The 16,363-nt window shown below is 40.8% G+C and overlaps 1 protein-coding gene across 2 annotated transcripts in view; it reads right to left on the bottom strand.

The window, feature by feature from the left end:
- The window catches only part of GRHL2 (grainyhead like transcription factor 2), a 184,209-nt gene that overhangs the window by 80,477 nt on the left and 87,369 nt on the right, over positions 1 to 16,363 (bottom strand). For both annotated transcript variants that reach the window (XM_025393836.1, XM_025393834.1), the window contains exon 7: positions 14,145 to 14,256. In XM_025393836.1, coding sequence (XP_025249621.1) covers positions 14,145 to 14,256 — 112 coding nt within the window. The remainder of the gene's footprint in view (positions 1 to 14,144; positions 14,257 to 16,363) is intronic.

The raw sequence follows: 16,363 nt of genomic DNA, 5'->3' as shown, positions 1-16,363 counted from the left end.
AGGACAGGCAGTTACCTGCACAGAAAGATTCAAGCACCACCTGCTTCAGGATGTCTTCTTATTCCTATGCCTGGAAGCTCATCCTGAAACACTCCATCCTTTGGATAAAGACATTGTCATCTCCTGGCATTAAAGTGCAAATGCTCTTAGGATAATAACTGCCACAGAGAACTTACAAGCCCGTGCCAAGCCTATGTGAAGCTTTTATCGCCTCTGCTAATCCTGGCAACCACTCTGTGAAGCAGGAATCAGCATCTTCCTCCCACAGAGAAGTTAAGCTGTTTGTGGAAAATCATGTAGCTGGTAACAAGCCAACCTGAGATCTGAATCCGGGTCTGCTTGATGCCAAAGGCCACACTTTTAACTACTGCCCATATTCGTCTTGCAAATTCAACAATACATTGTCAGCAGATATTGGGATCAGAGTATGTCCTACAATGGCTACTAGTTTGTTGGGAAGCACTAAAGGAGTGTAACCTTGATGAGGCAAAGAGACTGGACATTTTGGGATCATTGCAGATTCCTTGATAAGAAGGACAGGGTTGGGGTGCTTCAGTAGAGAGGAGACAAACAAGAAAGTATCTCCATATACTGCAAGCACTGTGAAGACTGAAAGAAAAATTCCAAAGTTAGCCTTTCTAAGAAAACAAGAGGTGTCTGTGTTGGGGAAATGATGATAAACTTTGCAGTGCTTCAGCAAAGGGCTGCTGAGGATGTGTGAAAGTGCAATGCTTTGTGTTTGTGTTTCTGGCAAGTTATATTTGGCACAGAGATTCTGGGATCCAATTCTATTTGAATTGTTACGGTGAATCTTTTTGTTATCTTTTCTATTTTTTATCTTTTGCATATAATCACTGGCCTGTTAATAGGTTTTTAAATTCAGACTTCTGGAGGCTGAGCTTTCTCCAGACTGACTGTAGGTGCAAGTGTGATTCTGGAAATCCCGTCAAAGGCAGTGTTAATTCCTCCACCTTAATTAAGCTTCACACGCTTGGTAAATTATAACTACCCCTTCTAATTATTTTTGTATACATTGTTGGAGATTAAAAGGAGTAGCATAATTAATATAAAGATTGCTTCTCTTCTGAAAGGTGCGGATTCTGTCTGGACTAGTGAAATAATGAAGCTGGAATGCTGAAAATGGCTCTGGGCACAATTGCTGACTCAAGGTACATATACCACAGCCTAATAAGATGCTTTTAACAAAAGCTGAGAGCTCGACATAGTTTATATATTTGGGGTCCTGATGCTTACAAGTCTATTTACAGGGTGGCAATCAGGGCATAAAGAGAAAGGACATGGTGGTGGAGACACAGACCTGAATTTAATTTTCCGTCCTTCTTCCCACCAAGCCCTGAGACCTCCGGTGACTTAACTCAACTTCTCTGAACTTGAAATTTCCTCATCTACAAAATAGAGACAATAGCTAAGAGAACTGAGCCCTGCTAGTCTCATAGTGGAAGGTGGGACCAATAATGGTCTCCACTTTGCACCTCCCACCTGTCCTCAAACATCCACTTCTCCCTGTCTGCAGTGCCCAATAGGATTGGCTGAAACTCAGGAAACAGGAGAGGGTCATTCCAGGAGCACTTGCTCTGACTTGAAACAGGCAGAACAAATGAACCCTAGTCTAAATAGATTCTGAGATTTATTTTTTCTGTTTTCAAAATCAAAGCAGTGGCTTCTTAAAACCCGAATGACTCACAAGAACTCACTTATGAGTTCATTATTTTCTTCATAATGCTTTACAGAGTCAGAGGTGACCTGACTGGGTTTCCTTAAGTGTGTTGACACTAGAGCTGATTTTCAGAGGCACTAAAGTATTTCCATCATTGAAATACTGGCCCATGAGCAAATAATAATAATGGCCACCACTTTTTGAGAGCCCTGTGCTAAACATATATACTTCACAAGTATTACCTCAGACAGCTTTGCTTGGTAGCTTTTTATTGTTATTATTCCTATGTCATAGGATGGGAAACAGGTAAGCATGTAAGTACTCTCCCATCCCCCACAGTCAGTTTGTAATCCCAAGCTGGGATTGGAACTTATGAAATTCATCTACATACATGCCAGAGGCCTTTGACTTCTCTGCTACACAGCCAAATGAGCACCTTTCCACACAAAATCCAGAGCAATTACAGCTGAAATTATGGAAACATATGTGACCAGCATAGAGTGACTCCTCTATTAATATATTATTAAAGGTATAATTATTAATAATATCATTACTATTTGCTCTCCATGGCTTAGTATAATACCCTCACAGATAACATTTGTGTTTCTTAGAACTTTCCTTTTAGGCTACATCTAATGTTTCACTTGGGTTTGATTCACCCTCCTGTTTGTGGAGAAGGAATTCTACAGACAATGTTATAGCTTTCAAGTTGTACTGACCAGAAGTACAGAGTATGAACATTTTATATTGTAACCCATTACTATGTTCTGTGTATGCTAGTATTTTTTATTCTATATGATTTCATTTTTTAAGAATGTTGGTCTTGACTAGCAAACTTGATTTCAAACTGACAATAGGCCATATCCTGTACGTAGACACACATAAACACACATGCACGTGTGCCCCTGTTTGCACCACAGCACATAGCTCCAGATTTAGTAACTCAGACAGGCTTAACATTCAGCTCATTTCATTAGTCCATGTGGCTCAGGGAGATTTAACTATAACCATTTTGTCTCTGTCCACAAATTTAATTTGTAAATCACACAAAAGTACCTGGCAGTTTCTGACAGTTTTCTGAATGAATGAAAATGCAAACTGTGCTTTGGTAAGTAAGACGCTTATAACACTGCACGAACTACTCAAGCATATGCCGGTTTTCTATTCTTCATGCTGTTGTCTAATATACTGACACTCTTGGGAGTACATGAGGGAACAAGAAGTTATAGGCACGTAGGATTAGAAGTTACTGCCCAATGTGGTTAATCAGCAGTAATGATCCCAGCAAACAGGGCACCTTCTCCCACAAAGCTCTCTAATCTTTTCCCACCCCCGATGATATATCCAGAAACTATAACACTTGGTTAAACCGACTCTAATTTATAAAACGAAACTGAACTCTTTCTGAAATGGTGGTATTTTATATTATTGGCAAGAGTCTCAAGAATGTCTGTTCTGTAAGATTCCACAGCCTCATTCTAGTGTCTAACAACCCTCAGTGTGAGAAAAAATTTTCATACACTTATAGTTGTACTTCAGAGTTGCAGACTGAATAGATTCAAACACTAGAAATAACTTTTTGGTAATTGGTAGTGCAGAACAAAGACTACAAATCATCAAGTGGATTATCTTTCACTAAATTTGAACTACAAGCCCAATTACTTGAGCAACTCAAAATACAGTAAGATAAATGTTCATTATCAAGCTTCCCACTTACCCCTGACTGCCCAAATCACAGACACAGAATGAGTTAAGTGACGTAGGAAGGTAAACCTTTTACCTGTGTTAAGTCAGTGGGAAGTGGCTCAAGGACTATTCTAGTTTGTTGCAGGAATGATTTTTGCATTAACTGCTACTTGAATGACTCACATTGCTAGTCCTGTGTACTTTTACTTATTTTTCATCAATTCCGAAATTGTTAGAGATTTTGATATTACGTCAAAATAGGAATTTGAATTCTCCTAAGGAGGGAAACTGCTGTTGCTATTACAGTTTACCGTTGTAATGCTGACCCCAGGTGGTGGGTGTGAGTGGACTTGAGTCCACAGCAACCTTTGGAGAACTACATGACCTCACTAAGCTGGCTGCCTTATCTGTGAAATGGAGACACTACAGCACCTAATGGCACAGGATTGTTGAACAATGACGAGACTCTCATTTATTAAGCACTCAATTATTTCAACACATGTCTTTTCAAAAGCAGAGAAACTAGTGGTGGTCCACATTCCTGAAGCCTGTTCAAAGAGTTTTCTTCAGATTAGCTTTACCTTATTTTGGCTTCTACAACCTCAAAGAGTTTAATTTAATTTTGAAAAAACTTGGCAAGTTTCAGGTTTTGTAAACAAGGAAGAAAAACTTTAAATTTGCCTAATTTCACATTTGTGGATGTTACAAAGACATACATTTGTTTCTATTGAAGGCCACAGGGGCAGAAACTTCTAGCAAATGCTAGAGGGTGGCTGAATAGACCAGCTCTATAGTTTTGCTCATGAAACATATGAGTCTCATGAACTATCTAATTGTATCTCTAGGATTTTGTGTGTGTGTGTGTGTGTGTGTGTGTGTGTCATTTTTAAGCCAATCCAATAATACTGCAAACTATAATACTATGAGAGTGCTTGAAGTTTCCTTAAATGCACATCTGAAAAAAGAAAATGAGGTTCCAAACGAAAAACATGAAATCAAATAAAAGTATAAATTCCACGTTGGAGATGAAAGAATGATGTTACAACTATGGATATAACAAAAGTCCCATCAGTTAGGGGAAAAACAACTCAATGTCCAGTAAATGTGTATAAAAAAATGATAGATAGGAAATATAGCATTGTAGAGTACTAAACACAGTAAGTCTATCAGTGGTTTCAGTTATCTGTGCGTGTGAGCATGTGTGTGTGTTTTGATTTTGAAATCTCATCATCTAAACCAGTATCTCTATAGGACAGCTTTACCGTGTCATTAAAACAGACCCTCAGAGGGCTCTTCAAGTATTGTCTGCTTTTATCTTCTCTGTAACATTCCTTCTGGTTAACCACTCATAGCTTTAACATTTCCAGGAGTAGCAGAAATATCAGAAAAGGCTTATTAAACGATAATATGCTGGAACCAGAAAAACTGGGTTCCGAGGAGCAGTGAAGAAAAAGATGAAGGGACACATTTGTTGTAAGTTTTAATTACACATCTAGCTACTTTAAAAAAAAAAGTTTGCCTTTCAACAATTTTCCACGTTTGTTTCAGGAAAACAGAAATAATTTCTAGTTAAGTTTAAAAGGAGACATTTATCCTTGTTTATGAGTATATATATATTATGTTTGTAGGCTAGCAATTAAGTCTCAGAGGTATTGAAGTTACATCAAAATGTTTATAGTACAATAAAATATATTTAAATATAAGAAATGGAAGTACTAAAGGCATATTTAGTCTTCTAGTATCAGAAAAATACTACCAAAAATGATTCTTTCATCATGAAAGAGGAGAGTCCAACCCCAGTCAGATTTCTCAGTGAACCAGGCACATGTCTGCTTACTGTCACTGTCACCTAGATGCACAAAACCACACATGGCAATGTGCTCATCGATTATGCAACATTGGTTGAGCATCTGTTCTCTGCCAGGTTCTGTACCAGCTGCTAAGCATACAAAGATTCAAGGTTAAAAAAATCCTCTCTTCATTCAAAAAGTTCAGCGTCTAGTAGGATGAATAAATGAATGAATGAATGAACCAAGTGAAACCCTGCCAAGTGCTATTGTTTAGATCTAAAGCAAAGCCCGCAGCGGGAGCAGCTGACTCTATCTGGGAAGATTAGGAAGATCTTAGGGGAACAAAGTCTCAAGGTGTGAGATGTCTTCCAGGTGAAGAAGCGAGGGAGGGCTATTCTAGGCAAGGAGAACCCCAGAGAAGGGTCAAACAAGAGGTTGGAAATAAGTAGGAAAAAATACTGAAGGGTGAAAAGACATCTGTCATTTCAAAATATTAATAAAAGACAGACTATGCTGGATTGAGAAATGAGTGATAGTTTAAGATGTCGGGCAGGAAGCACAGGCTCCTCTTTTAAGAACCATGGGGTGGAAGGAAAGAGGAGGGCCCAGCAATAGTTTGAAAGGGAGTCTGCAGGGATCAGGGGCTGGAGCTGGGATAGGATCCTGACCCTTTCCTGGAGGGAACCAGAGGGAGCCCGAGGACCACCCCTATCACACACACAGCAGAAGGGATTTTCCCCAGAGATGCTGGCCTCAACAGAATGAGTTTCCAGGATTCATCCTGAGACAGTTATCCAGTAAGTGAAAACCCACAGTGGCTCAATTACGATTGAAAATTATTTTCTGCCTAAACAAATATCAAACTTTAGAGAACACTTGCATTTACAGTGTTTTAAGTTAATTAACCTTCACAGCCTACCGCACTTTTATCACAGAAATGTTTCTAATCAAGGTTGAGATGAAAAGGAGTTTTCCGTAACTGCAGCTTTAGCACGTCTCTAGAAAACAGAGCATGTCTCACACTGCACATGAACTCGTGATGACAGCAAGGGCGGATGCAACAGAGAAGGATCTGGAGCTGCAAGTGAGGCCGTTGCTGGCCCACACCCCAGAGTCCCCCTCGCATCTGGTCCTGGGGAGGACGTGGGGATGGAGCTTGCTCTTCTGACTGAGCTCTAACTACAGCCTTAATTCTCACCAGCCTTTGGATTTTGTTTTTTTTAATTTGGGAGCTCTCAAGAGGTTTGGTTAGGTTTGTAACCAAATTTATTTTTCATATCTATTCAGAAGTATGGAAACAGCCTAGAAAAACATCAAAAAATGAAATCCTATTTACTTGGGTTACTTTTAAGGGAGGGAAGACCTACATTTCCCAGACTGTAGGGAGACAGCAAATCTGTATAATTTGGGGAAAAGGACAGCCCTCCAGAGAGCCAGAGAACTAAACTAGATGGGATGGTGGGAAGCCCTGCTGAAGAGAGTTCGGAGTTGCTGGTGCCCTTGCCTCCCAGGCCTGTTGGGGCCACAAATTCACACTACCTGACCACCTGGCCACCTGGACACTTGGCTACCTGACCACCTGGCTATCTGGCCACCTGACCACCTGACCACCTGTCTACCTGGTCACCTAGCTACTTGACCACCTGGCTACCTGACCACCTAGACACCTGACCACCTGGCCACCTGGCCACTTGATCATCTTACCACCTGACCACCTAGCCACCTGGCTACCTGACCTCCCAACAATTGGACATCACCTCTTCCCACACACCACCTTAAATCTCCACCCTCCCACTTTTCTGCATAGCTCTCAGAGTAGCCAAGCGCAGGACTGGCTATAAAAACTGAGAAAGCATGCTTATAGGGCACATCCAAAGCCAGCTTCCTCTAAAAAACTAAAAGAAAAAAACTCTTTATTTTTTTAACAGTTAAAATAAACTGTCCTTTAGTTTTAATTATGATTCCTGTTTGAAAGTGGAGCATGAATCCAGATTAAAAAGAGCTTCTAGACCTTAACAGGACAGCCATGCTGAATCATTCACAGAAGTCAACTAAAGTTTGTGATCAAGAGTCTTTTGAGAGGCTTCCTTTTCCCTCAAAGAGAACTATGGAGAATCAAAAGTGAAGAAATGTTTTCATTTCATTTTGAAAGCTTAAGTTTTCAAAAAAGCGTGACCTTACTATAAAACTACTTTCAACAGAACGCAATTTAAACACTAACTCTTAAGAAATAGATTTGTATTAGGACACAGACGAAAATCCTATAATCACATGCTAATAACTGAAATTGTACTATAATTGCCTGCTAATTACCATGGAAATCTACAGGATTAATATTAACAATGTAACTAATAAATCCTGATACAGGAAAGATTACTGCAAACCAACATTAAAGACAGACATTGAATAAAGGGCGTACAGTTTATTTCATAATTAACTACAACCTTGTATCAATAATGCTTACACTGGATGTGACTATAAAGTAATGATGTTTATTTGGATATGTTTATGGAATCAGGCTCATTACATCACAACCTGTACTGCCCATTCTGAAAGCACAAGAACTGTTACGTGCATTATTTTGGAACATCTGCACCAGAAAGTAGTAAAGGAATTCTGAGTTCTCTTCCATAGGGAGAAGTTATATATGAATGTGCTACCAATTAACTGTTGTAGCTTCTGGCTTTCGCTCTATGAAGTTAATGTTGGTTGTTGAACCTCCTCTTCTAATTTCCCTTCCCTGTTTGAAAGGTAACAAATAGAAAAGTATGCCTTCCCGAGAACGTGGTTTTGGAATTATCCACTATTTGAGGAGATTTGATTGATACCTAGTCCAGTTACCGTTTTTATTTGTGATCCATTTTAAAGATTTTTTAAATGGCTCACACACTGTGCAAAACAGGGTAACTCCATTGTGCAAATAAGTCCTGGGAAACTCCCAGACTATTCTGTGTGTAGATGGTGCCTCAAAATCAACACGCCCCTGGCTGAACTCAGTACCTGGCCAACCTCCATTCCCCCAACACTTGGCCATGCTGCTCCTTCTGTCTCCCCTGCCTCTGGGGAGGACATCCAACCCTTTAGCGAAGCTGCGCTTTTCTACATAATCTTTTTCTTCCCCTGTATCCCCCACAGCCAATCAGTCATCAAGGCTCTATCAGCTCTACAGTTTGTCTCTCACTCCTGGGTTAATTTTGTATTTCCCCTTTGCAATTCATGCCTCCAATCCCAGTCTTTCGCCTGGCTATTGCTGGTCTTCTATTGCCAGTCCATCCCTCACTGCATCCATCCCACATGCTGGCTTAGAATTACCTCCCTAAAATACAGATATTCCATTACAGACCTGCCAAAAATCCCCAGTGGTTATCCAAAGCCTCCAATATCAAGCACTGCAACTCATTCCAGAGAAAGTTCATTTTATCACAGTATTCTATTTGACTATTACTTCTGCACATTCTCTACTGTCTGTCCTTATTCTGGGAGGACTGATGTGCAAATGTAACACAGCCACTTGGATGAATGGCAATTTGCAGGTATAATTTCTATTATTACCCTCTCTTACACATCTTGGATCTCTAAAATCTTCCTCATTCAACAACAGAAAAACATGGCTAAACAAGATATTCATGTTAAACCTCAGTATAAAAAAGTATAAATACACATACATACACACACACACACTTGAATATCTCCCCAACAAAACTGTAAAACAAGACATTGTAGAGCCAAGATACGTTAAAGCAACAAAGAGTAAGAAACTCTGAGCTCCACTTCTGGCTTAGTGACGTTCATCTGCAAACACGGTGAGGTGGGTGATCGCAGAAGAACTCAAATACCATTTCCCTAACATTCTACCCGCAGCTCTGAGGTTTGCCACCAGGACTGAGGTGTCAAGAATCAATGAACCTCTAACACTCAGAGCCTTCTGGGTCTGTGGACCCCTAGAATCCTCCCTGGGCTCAGTCAGCCTCCATTGGGGACCCAGGGCTTCAGCCTGTGACACATAAAAACAGCTTAACCAGGGTTTCTTTTAGAGTTTGAGACCAGAAAATTCCATCTATGCTTCATCTCCCTGCCATTCTAAGATCCCCTTAAAAAATGTAAGCCTTTCCACAGCCCCATGTACTTTCTTCTTTCACACTACTCTCTGCATGGGTCAAATCAACTAGCAGTCTCACTAGCATGCATGAGAGTATCCACCCTTCCTACCTTGGCTAATAGTGTTATCAGACTTTATTAGATAATTTGTCAGTCCCATTTTTTTTTTTTTTTTTGAAACAGAGTCTTGCTCTGTTGCCCAGGGTGGAGTGCAGTGGTGTGATCTGGGCTCACTGTAACCTCTACCTCTTGGATTCAAGGGATTCTTCTGCCTCAGTCTCCTGAGTAACTGGGATTGTAGGCACCTGCCACCATGCCCAGCTAATTTTTGTATTTTTAGTAGAGAGGGGGTTTCACCATGTCGGCCAGGCTGGTCTAGAACTTTTCACCTCACGTGATCTGGCCACCACGGCCTCCCAAAGTGCTGGGATTAGAGGCGTGAGCCACCACACCCGGCCTCAGTCCCACTTTTGTTTGTCTTGATTATCGTACCTATGAACGTGCTATTGCACGACTTGCAGCACCCTTCCCTACCTTTTTGACCTCACATGCCCTAGTTATCCTTTCAGATGAGTCTCAGAAACTTCTCTGGGAAGTGCTCTTCTATGCTGCCACTTACCACATGGTATCTCAGCTAGTCATCTTCTTGCCCCTTAGTCTTGAGCAGTTTGAGTACAGGGCTCTGCCTTAATTACATTTGTGTTGCCAGTGCCTAACAAAGGGTCTGGCACATAGTAGGTGTTCAGTAAACTTTTGCAGAATGAATATGGAATAACTATGCTTTTCCTGAAACCGGTGTTAACTAATATGGGGCCATTCCTAACTCCATGTCTTCTTTGAAAGGGGCTTTCTCACTCAGAGGAAATCAAACTGCAAATTTAATTTAAGTGGTGATTCCACACAGGAGGTATAACTGATACAGGAATGCTCCTGGGACTGCAGAATGTAAACTTATTTATGACCTTGAATAATTGTCGTTATTCAAGGAGCTTACAAGAATGAACTTGTGAGACTTAGAGGACTTTGCTTATGTGTTTTGAAAAGCAGCAGAATCCACTTGGGGCCTGGGTTCGTTTGGTTTACTTATATCAAGTTAGAGCTCATTGCTAATGTTTTCTTCCCCTGCCCCCAACTCCTGCCAAACAGTTTATGACCCAATGTACAAGAACCGCGTATCAAACTGGCTTCCACCAGTGTCAGAACCAGCAGGAGCCAAGAGGTCCACCACTCAGACTGCAAAACATCCTCCACATCTGGAGAGGAAGGCACAGACCAAAGAATCAGGACGTCTGTAAATCAGCCACTCTCCATGTAGATGGCCTGGTGGATGCCAAGAACTGGCTAGAGGCTGGAATACAAAGGCGGTATATGGTGGAGAGAGGGCTTCAAATATATATATATTTTTTTAATGGCGGGGTGCAGTGGTTCACACCTGTAATCCCAGCACTTTGGGAGGCCGAGACGGGCAGATCACGAGGTCAGGAAATCAAGACCATCCTGGCTAACACTGTGAAACTCCATCTCTACTAAAAATACAAAAAATTAGATGGGTGTGGTGGCATGTGCCTGTAGCCCCAGCTACTCAGGAGGCTGACGCAGGAGAATCGCTTGAACCAGGGAGTCGGAGCTTGCAGTGAGCAGAGATTGTGCCACTGCACTCCAGCCTGGGCAACAGAGTGAGATTCCATCTCAAAAATAAATAAATAAGTAAACAAATAAATAATATAAATAAAAATAAAAAATAGTGCACATTTTGGCATTCTTGGGTTTCTATCCCACCTACATACCACTTATCACATGTATGACCTTGCATAAAATTCTTCCCTCTTAGCATCTCGGCTTTTAAACAAGAAAATGGGTTATTTTGGCCAGGTGCAGTGGCTCTCGCCTATAATCCCAGCACTTTGGGAGGCCAAGGCAGGCAGATCACTTGAGGTCACCCTGGCTGAGAAGAGTGACGGGGAGGGCAGGATGAAGAGAGGTTGGTTAATGGGTACAAACACAGTTAGATAGCAGGAATAAGTTCCAGCGTTCAACAGCAGAGCTGTGTGACTACAGTTAGCAATAATTTATTGTATATTTCAAAATAGCTAGAAGAGAAGATTTGAGATATTCTGAACACAAATAAATGGTAAATGTTTGAGGCGATGGATATCCTAAATGCCCTGATTTGATCATTGCATATTGTATGCCTGTATCAAAATATCACAGGTATTCTATAAGTATGTATAATTATTATGTATCAATTTTAAAAAAATAACCCTTGCTTTAGCTAAGGGGCCCTCATCTTGGTCTCTAACTCCAGCTTCAGGGTCACTGCCTGGCTGACTTGGTTGGATCTGCAGATCATAGATGCTAGTGGAGATTTGGGAACTGCGACTTTTGAGCCCTGAGTTTAACCTCCAGCTTCACGGAGGTTTCGAAAAAGAAATGCATCAAATAATTCCGAATACTTCTTTTTTTATTTTATTGTTTAGGCCATTAGAAGGTTCCTAACCAAAACTGGCAAATGTATGGCCCACCCACTCTGCCTTCCTTCACCCTCTGCAGGCAGTGATAACCTTCCATGATACTCCTAGTGGAGACAAGGGGTGACCTTCTCAACATCACACTCCAGAGTTAAAGTAGATGATGGTGCAACAGGCAGACATATGTGCCAGGACACCATCGGCGCTCCTTTACATGGGAAATGGTGTTTACAACCCACTGGCAGAGAAATGCATGATTTGATTTTTTTAATCTAGCAGAAGAATGAATTATATGAGATTTTTGCATATTTTCTCACTCTATGTGAGCAGATGTCAGGTTGAAGTTGGGGTAGAGACTATGCTCAGAAAATACATGTCTCATTGAAGCTAACTGATGGATTTAATGCCTTGTTCTCAGGTTGGAAGCAAGTCACCCAGCTACCCAGAAGCTACTTAGTAAATGTCACGAATCTCAGAGACAAAGCATGTGTGTGTCTATGGGGACACACGTGTATACAGAAAGAAAAGTCTGAAGGCAGGCAAGAGATGATAAAGAAGAGAAGATTTGAAGTCTCACAAGATCTGAAAAATCATTCTAGTCTCAGAAAAGTAAACCCTGTAACGACATCAAAGTTGGATCAACAGGTATGCCAGTAAAATGTTTTTATTATTTGCCTTATTTGGACCCACGCCATATTTCTCTTTAATTGCTCCTTTCATTTTCTTGGGTAATAATTATAAGGCTAACTTTTTAAATAAAATAAAATTGTTCCTCTGCTCTATGCAGATTTAACTAAACAGGTTAAGGCAAGTATCCCCAATCCCCGTCCTAGTCACCAGGTCTTGGTTTAGTTTATCAACCCAGGTCAGGAAGACAGATCTTATCCCGGTTGTTGCACTAATTATCTGGGGAGTCATGTGATATAGGCCAGTGAGCCTTCCTAGGCCCCAGTTTCCTTGTTTATTCGATAAATTTGTTTGACTAGTTAATACAATAGGTGTATGTGTGTGATGCAGGGGTGAGGAGCGGCTTAACTATTTTGCAAGAAAAACCAGTAACTAGTTTCAATATCTTCTACGGTGAGTCTCTGACCCTATCCTAGTCACTAAAATCTGCCATTGTGGTCAAGGAGTCCTACCCAGGGTGAAATGGAAGATCTGAAAAGTCCTCATTGCAGTGTGTAAGAAATCAAAGTAATCATCCTTTGCAAGGCTCAGTAATACCTTTTCATACCCAACATGATGGGAACCTTCGCTTAGCCCACACTCATTTGGACTGCAGCATCTTAGTCAGCAAAATGGAGTAATAAAGTCTACAAATGAGAAATGACTTACTTCTTATGGAAACAGTCTTAAAATTATTTGGAAACACATACATTACTGTCTGTTTTTAAGTAATTTTTGGAGCCTTTAAGATCTATTCCCTGACTTCCCCTGCTTTGCTCTGCAGCTCAGAGGTTGATTCTGCAAACTGCACTTTCCGGGTTAATGTGCCCTCTGACTCTGAGTTAAATTCTGCCAATGGGAGGCACTGGCAAGAGATCAGGAGGCAGAAAGAAGCCAGGACAGTTCTTCTCCTCCTTCTTGGCATTGAGAATGTCTCTGGCAGTGATTCTGCTGTGCTTTCATCTCCCATTGGAAAGCAGCTCTCTCTGTGGTCCCAGCTCCTGCTGGGTGGCTCCTCCAACACCCACCTCCTCCTCCCTTTGATTCTCCAGCCCTGCAGGTAATAGCTGAGTTGTCTCATTGTGCCTTCAGCCTCTCCAACCTTGGCAATGGACTCATGCCCAGTGAATTACTGGGCATGGGTGTTGCCTTCCAGACTGAACCCCGAGTGATGTGCCATCCAGGAGGCTGCTGGTCTGTACAGAACAGACCTCATGTTTAGGGGTATACAGACTCCTGGCAGATTCACTTCTTCTTTAAACGGTTCACTTGCCTGACCACCTAGCATTGCATACACTAGGCGTGTGTTGAAATGGAAAAAACACTGGACAGGGAACTAGAAACTCACTGTGTAGTCACGTGACCTTTGCCAAATGCCTTTAGGGTCACATGAGCTTGAGTTTATTTATGTCACAGGGATAAGAGTTCATCTGACCTGCTGACTGCCTATTAGGTTCAAATGGAGAGGCCATGAAAACACGTCTTAGGAATTGAAATGGTCATTGCAAATCTAAATATATGACTATGATTTTATGAGACACAGTTGACTTTCATAGAATAGAAAATGCTTTGCTCTCGCCTTAGCCTGATTTTGGTTACTCAGTCTGATCTGCACTAAATGTCCTGACGTAGACTCGTGCCTGGCACATCACAAGAGCTCTGTGGCTCCAGCTGTGATTACTGCGCCGGGCTCCCCTTGGCATCGAGACAACATGTCAGTTTATCAAGGATTATACAGGGAAGTCAAGGTCAACTTACCAATGTCAAGGACCCTCTGCTTTGCCGTATGCTGCCGAGAGTGCCAGTATTTCCAGTATTTGAGCTGTTCATCTCTGTTTTTGTCTTCACTGAAGACCACCATCACCACACTCTGCAGAGGGGAGAATCGTGGAGCTTACTTTTTGTTCAGTGCCTCTGTTGCCTCAGTCTCCAGTTCTGGAAGTTCTACCAGAGGTATTTTTGTGTCATGTTGCTTTTCTTGCTTTAGAAAAGCCCAGACAAGCTTGGTTGTATGTCTGTTTTGTTATAAAATGGACCTACTCAAAAAATGATTGAAAAATAAGAACAGCATGAAGGAAATAAAAAGAGTCCTACATCAGTTTTACCAGGAGGTTATAAACAACCAGATCAACCAATTATCAGCAAACGTATTATTTTGTGAGGTCAGCAGAAACCCACCCAAATTTTTTTTTCTTGCATTGGAAACAAGCATTCTTTTGAAATTTCTACTCCTTAAACATAAAATGTGATGCCATTTGTAAAGAAGCAAACATCTGTTTGTGGGCTAATGAAGTGCCTCAGGCTGGAATATCAAAATTAATGAGAAAAATACCAAGGAAATGAGGAAAATGCTAAAAGACAAATTCATACTGGTGAACATAGATCTAAACTACAGATATTTCATACACCGAAAAACACAAGAGCAACTATGATATCTATTTAAATCTAATGTGAATGTACTTTAAAAATGAGCTTGAGAAACTAATTATATCTTGCAGAAATAAGAATTCAAAACTCTTTTCAGTTCTAAATTATAAACAGCCTCATTAAACTAAATACACATTAATTCACCGTCACTTATGAAAAGGAAACAGTACCAAAAACAACCCTCTTCCAAATAAAACCCTTTAATTACAGTATCAGGAATACTCCTCCTCTCACTGCACATCCAAAACACTTCTTAGGCACCTTCCTACTGTTCCAGAAAAATATTTCATGGACTTTCATTCCTTAAGAACTTCTTAGGGCGGGGCTGGGTAACTCATGCCTGTAATCCCAACATTTTGGGAAACTGAGGTGGGAAGATCTCTTGAGTCCAGAAATTCAAGACCAGTCTGGGGAATATAGTGAGACCCTGTCTCTGCAATAAAATAAAATAAAACAAAACAAAATAAAATAAAAAGCCAGGCATGGTGGTGCACATCTGAAGTCCCAGCTACTTGGGAGGCTGAGACAGGAGGATCCATGAGGCTTCAATGAGTAGTGATCATGCCACTGTACTCTAGCCTGGGTGACAGAGCAAGACCCTGTCTCCAAAACCAAAACCAAAACAACCTTCTCCTTTGTAGCAGTTTACACATTAGTAGTCATTTACTTATTTACAATTATTCAGCCAATGGCAATGTCTTCCCAATTAACATCAAACTTAGCAAGGACAGAAACAGTGTCTGCCATTCACCCTGGCACTTGACGAATAATAGACAGTAAATACATGCTGATGGCTGGCTGTCACTTCGAAATCTGGCTCTTGCCTAAAGTATGTGTAAACAATTTTTACACAAGAAAGCAGATGTTTGTTAGGAAAACCTTGTAGAAATATGTATCCATATTGTTTCAAATTCACAAGCAGTGTGATCTTCAGAGGCACTGGATACATGACAACAAAGAAAACCATTCTCTGTGCTGGTGCAACTATGAGCTCAGCCAGCTTTTCATTCTACCCTCTGCCACGCCTCAAACTTTTCCATTTATGTGTAAAAGCTTACTGCGTGGCTTCCTGGTATTTACTTCGGTCTCAAAATAACAATAACATTTAAAGTAATATTTTTTCTGGCAAGTGTCTAAATTAGCATAAATAATGGCATATTCTTGGTATGGAAATTTATTTCTTCAATGATAAAGAAAAAAGCAGTTTGAAACTGTTGTTACCACGCCCTACATGCTTTGACTTGGAATGAAACACTGTTCTCAGAAATAAATGCTGGTAGGTTACAAACACATTTCTCCTTCTTGCCCCAGAGCTGGGGAGTAAGAAAGAGCCACTCTGAGGTGCCAACTTAGTCTCCAAGGGTGGAGGTTGAAGTCCTTACAAAAAAGGGGGGACTCTTCATTTCAGCCAAAATGGAACATAAAGAAATAAAATTTCCTTATTAAATTATTTTCATGATTTCAGCAAAGTAGAATTCTTGGGAAAGTCCCTGTACTCCAAACTCTTGTCATGACCTTAGAATACTAACCACCCACCATTTTTTCCAGGT

The sequence above is a fragment of the Theropithecus gelada genome, chromosome 8 (genome assembly GCF_003255815.1).
Source record: "Theropithecus gelada isolate Dixy chromosome 8, Tgel_1.0, whole genome shotgun sequence".
Lineage (NCBI taxonomy): Eukaryota > Metazoa > Chordata > Mammalia > Primates > Cercopithecidae > Theropithecus > Theropithecus gelada.
The sequence above is the reverse complement of the archived record's forward strand: the minus strand, read 5'-3'. Positions and strand labels throughout refer to the sequence as shown.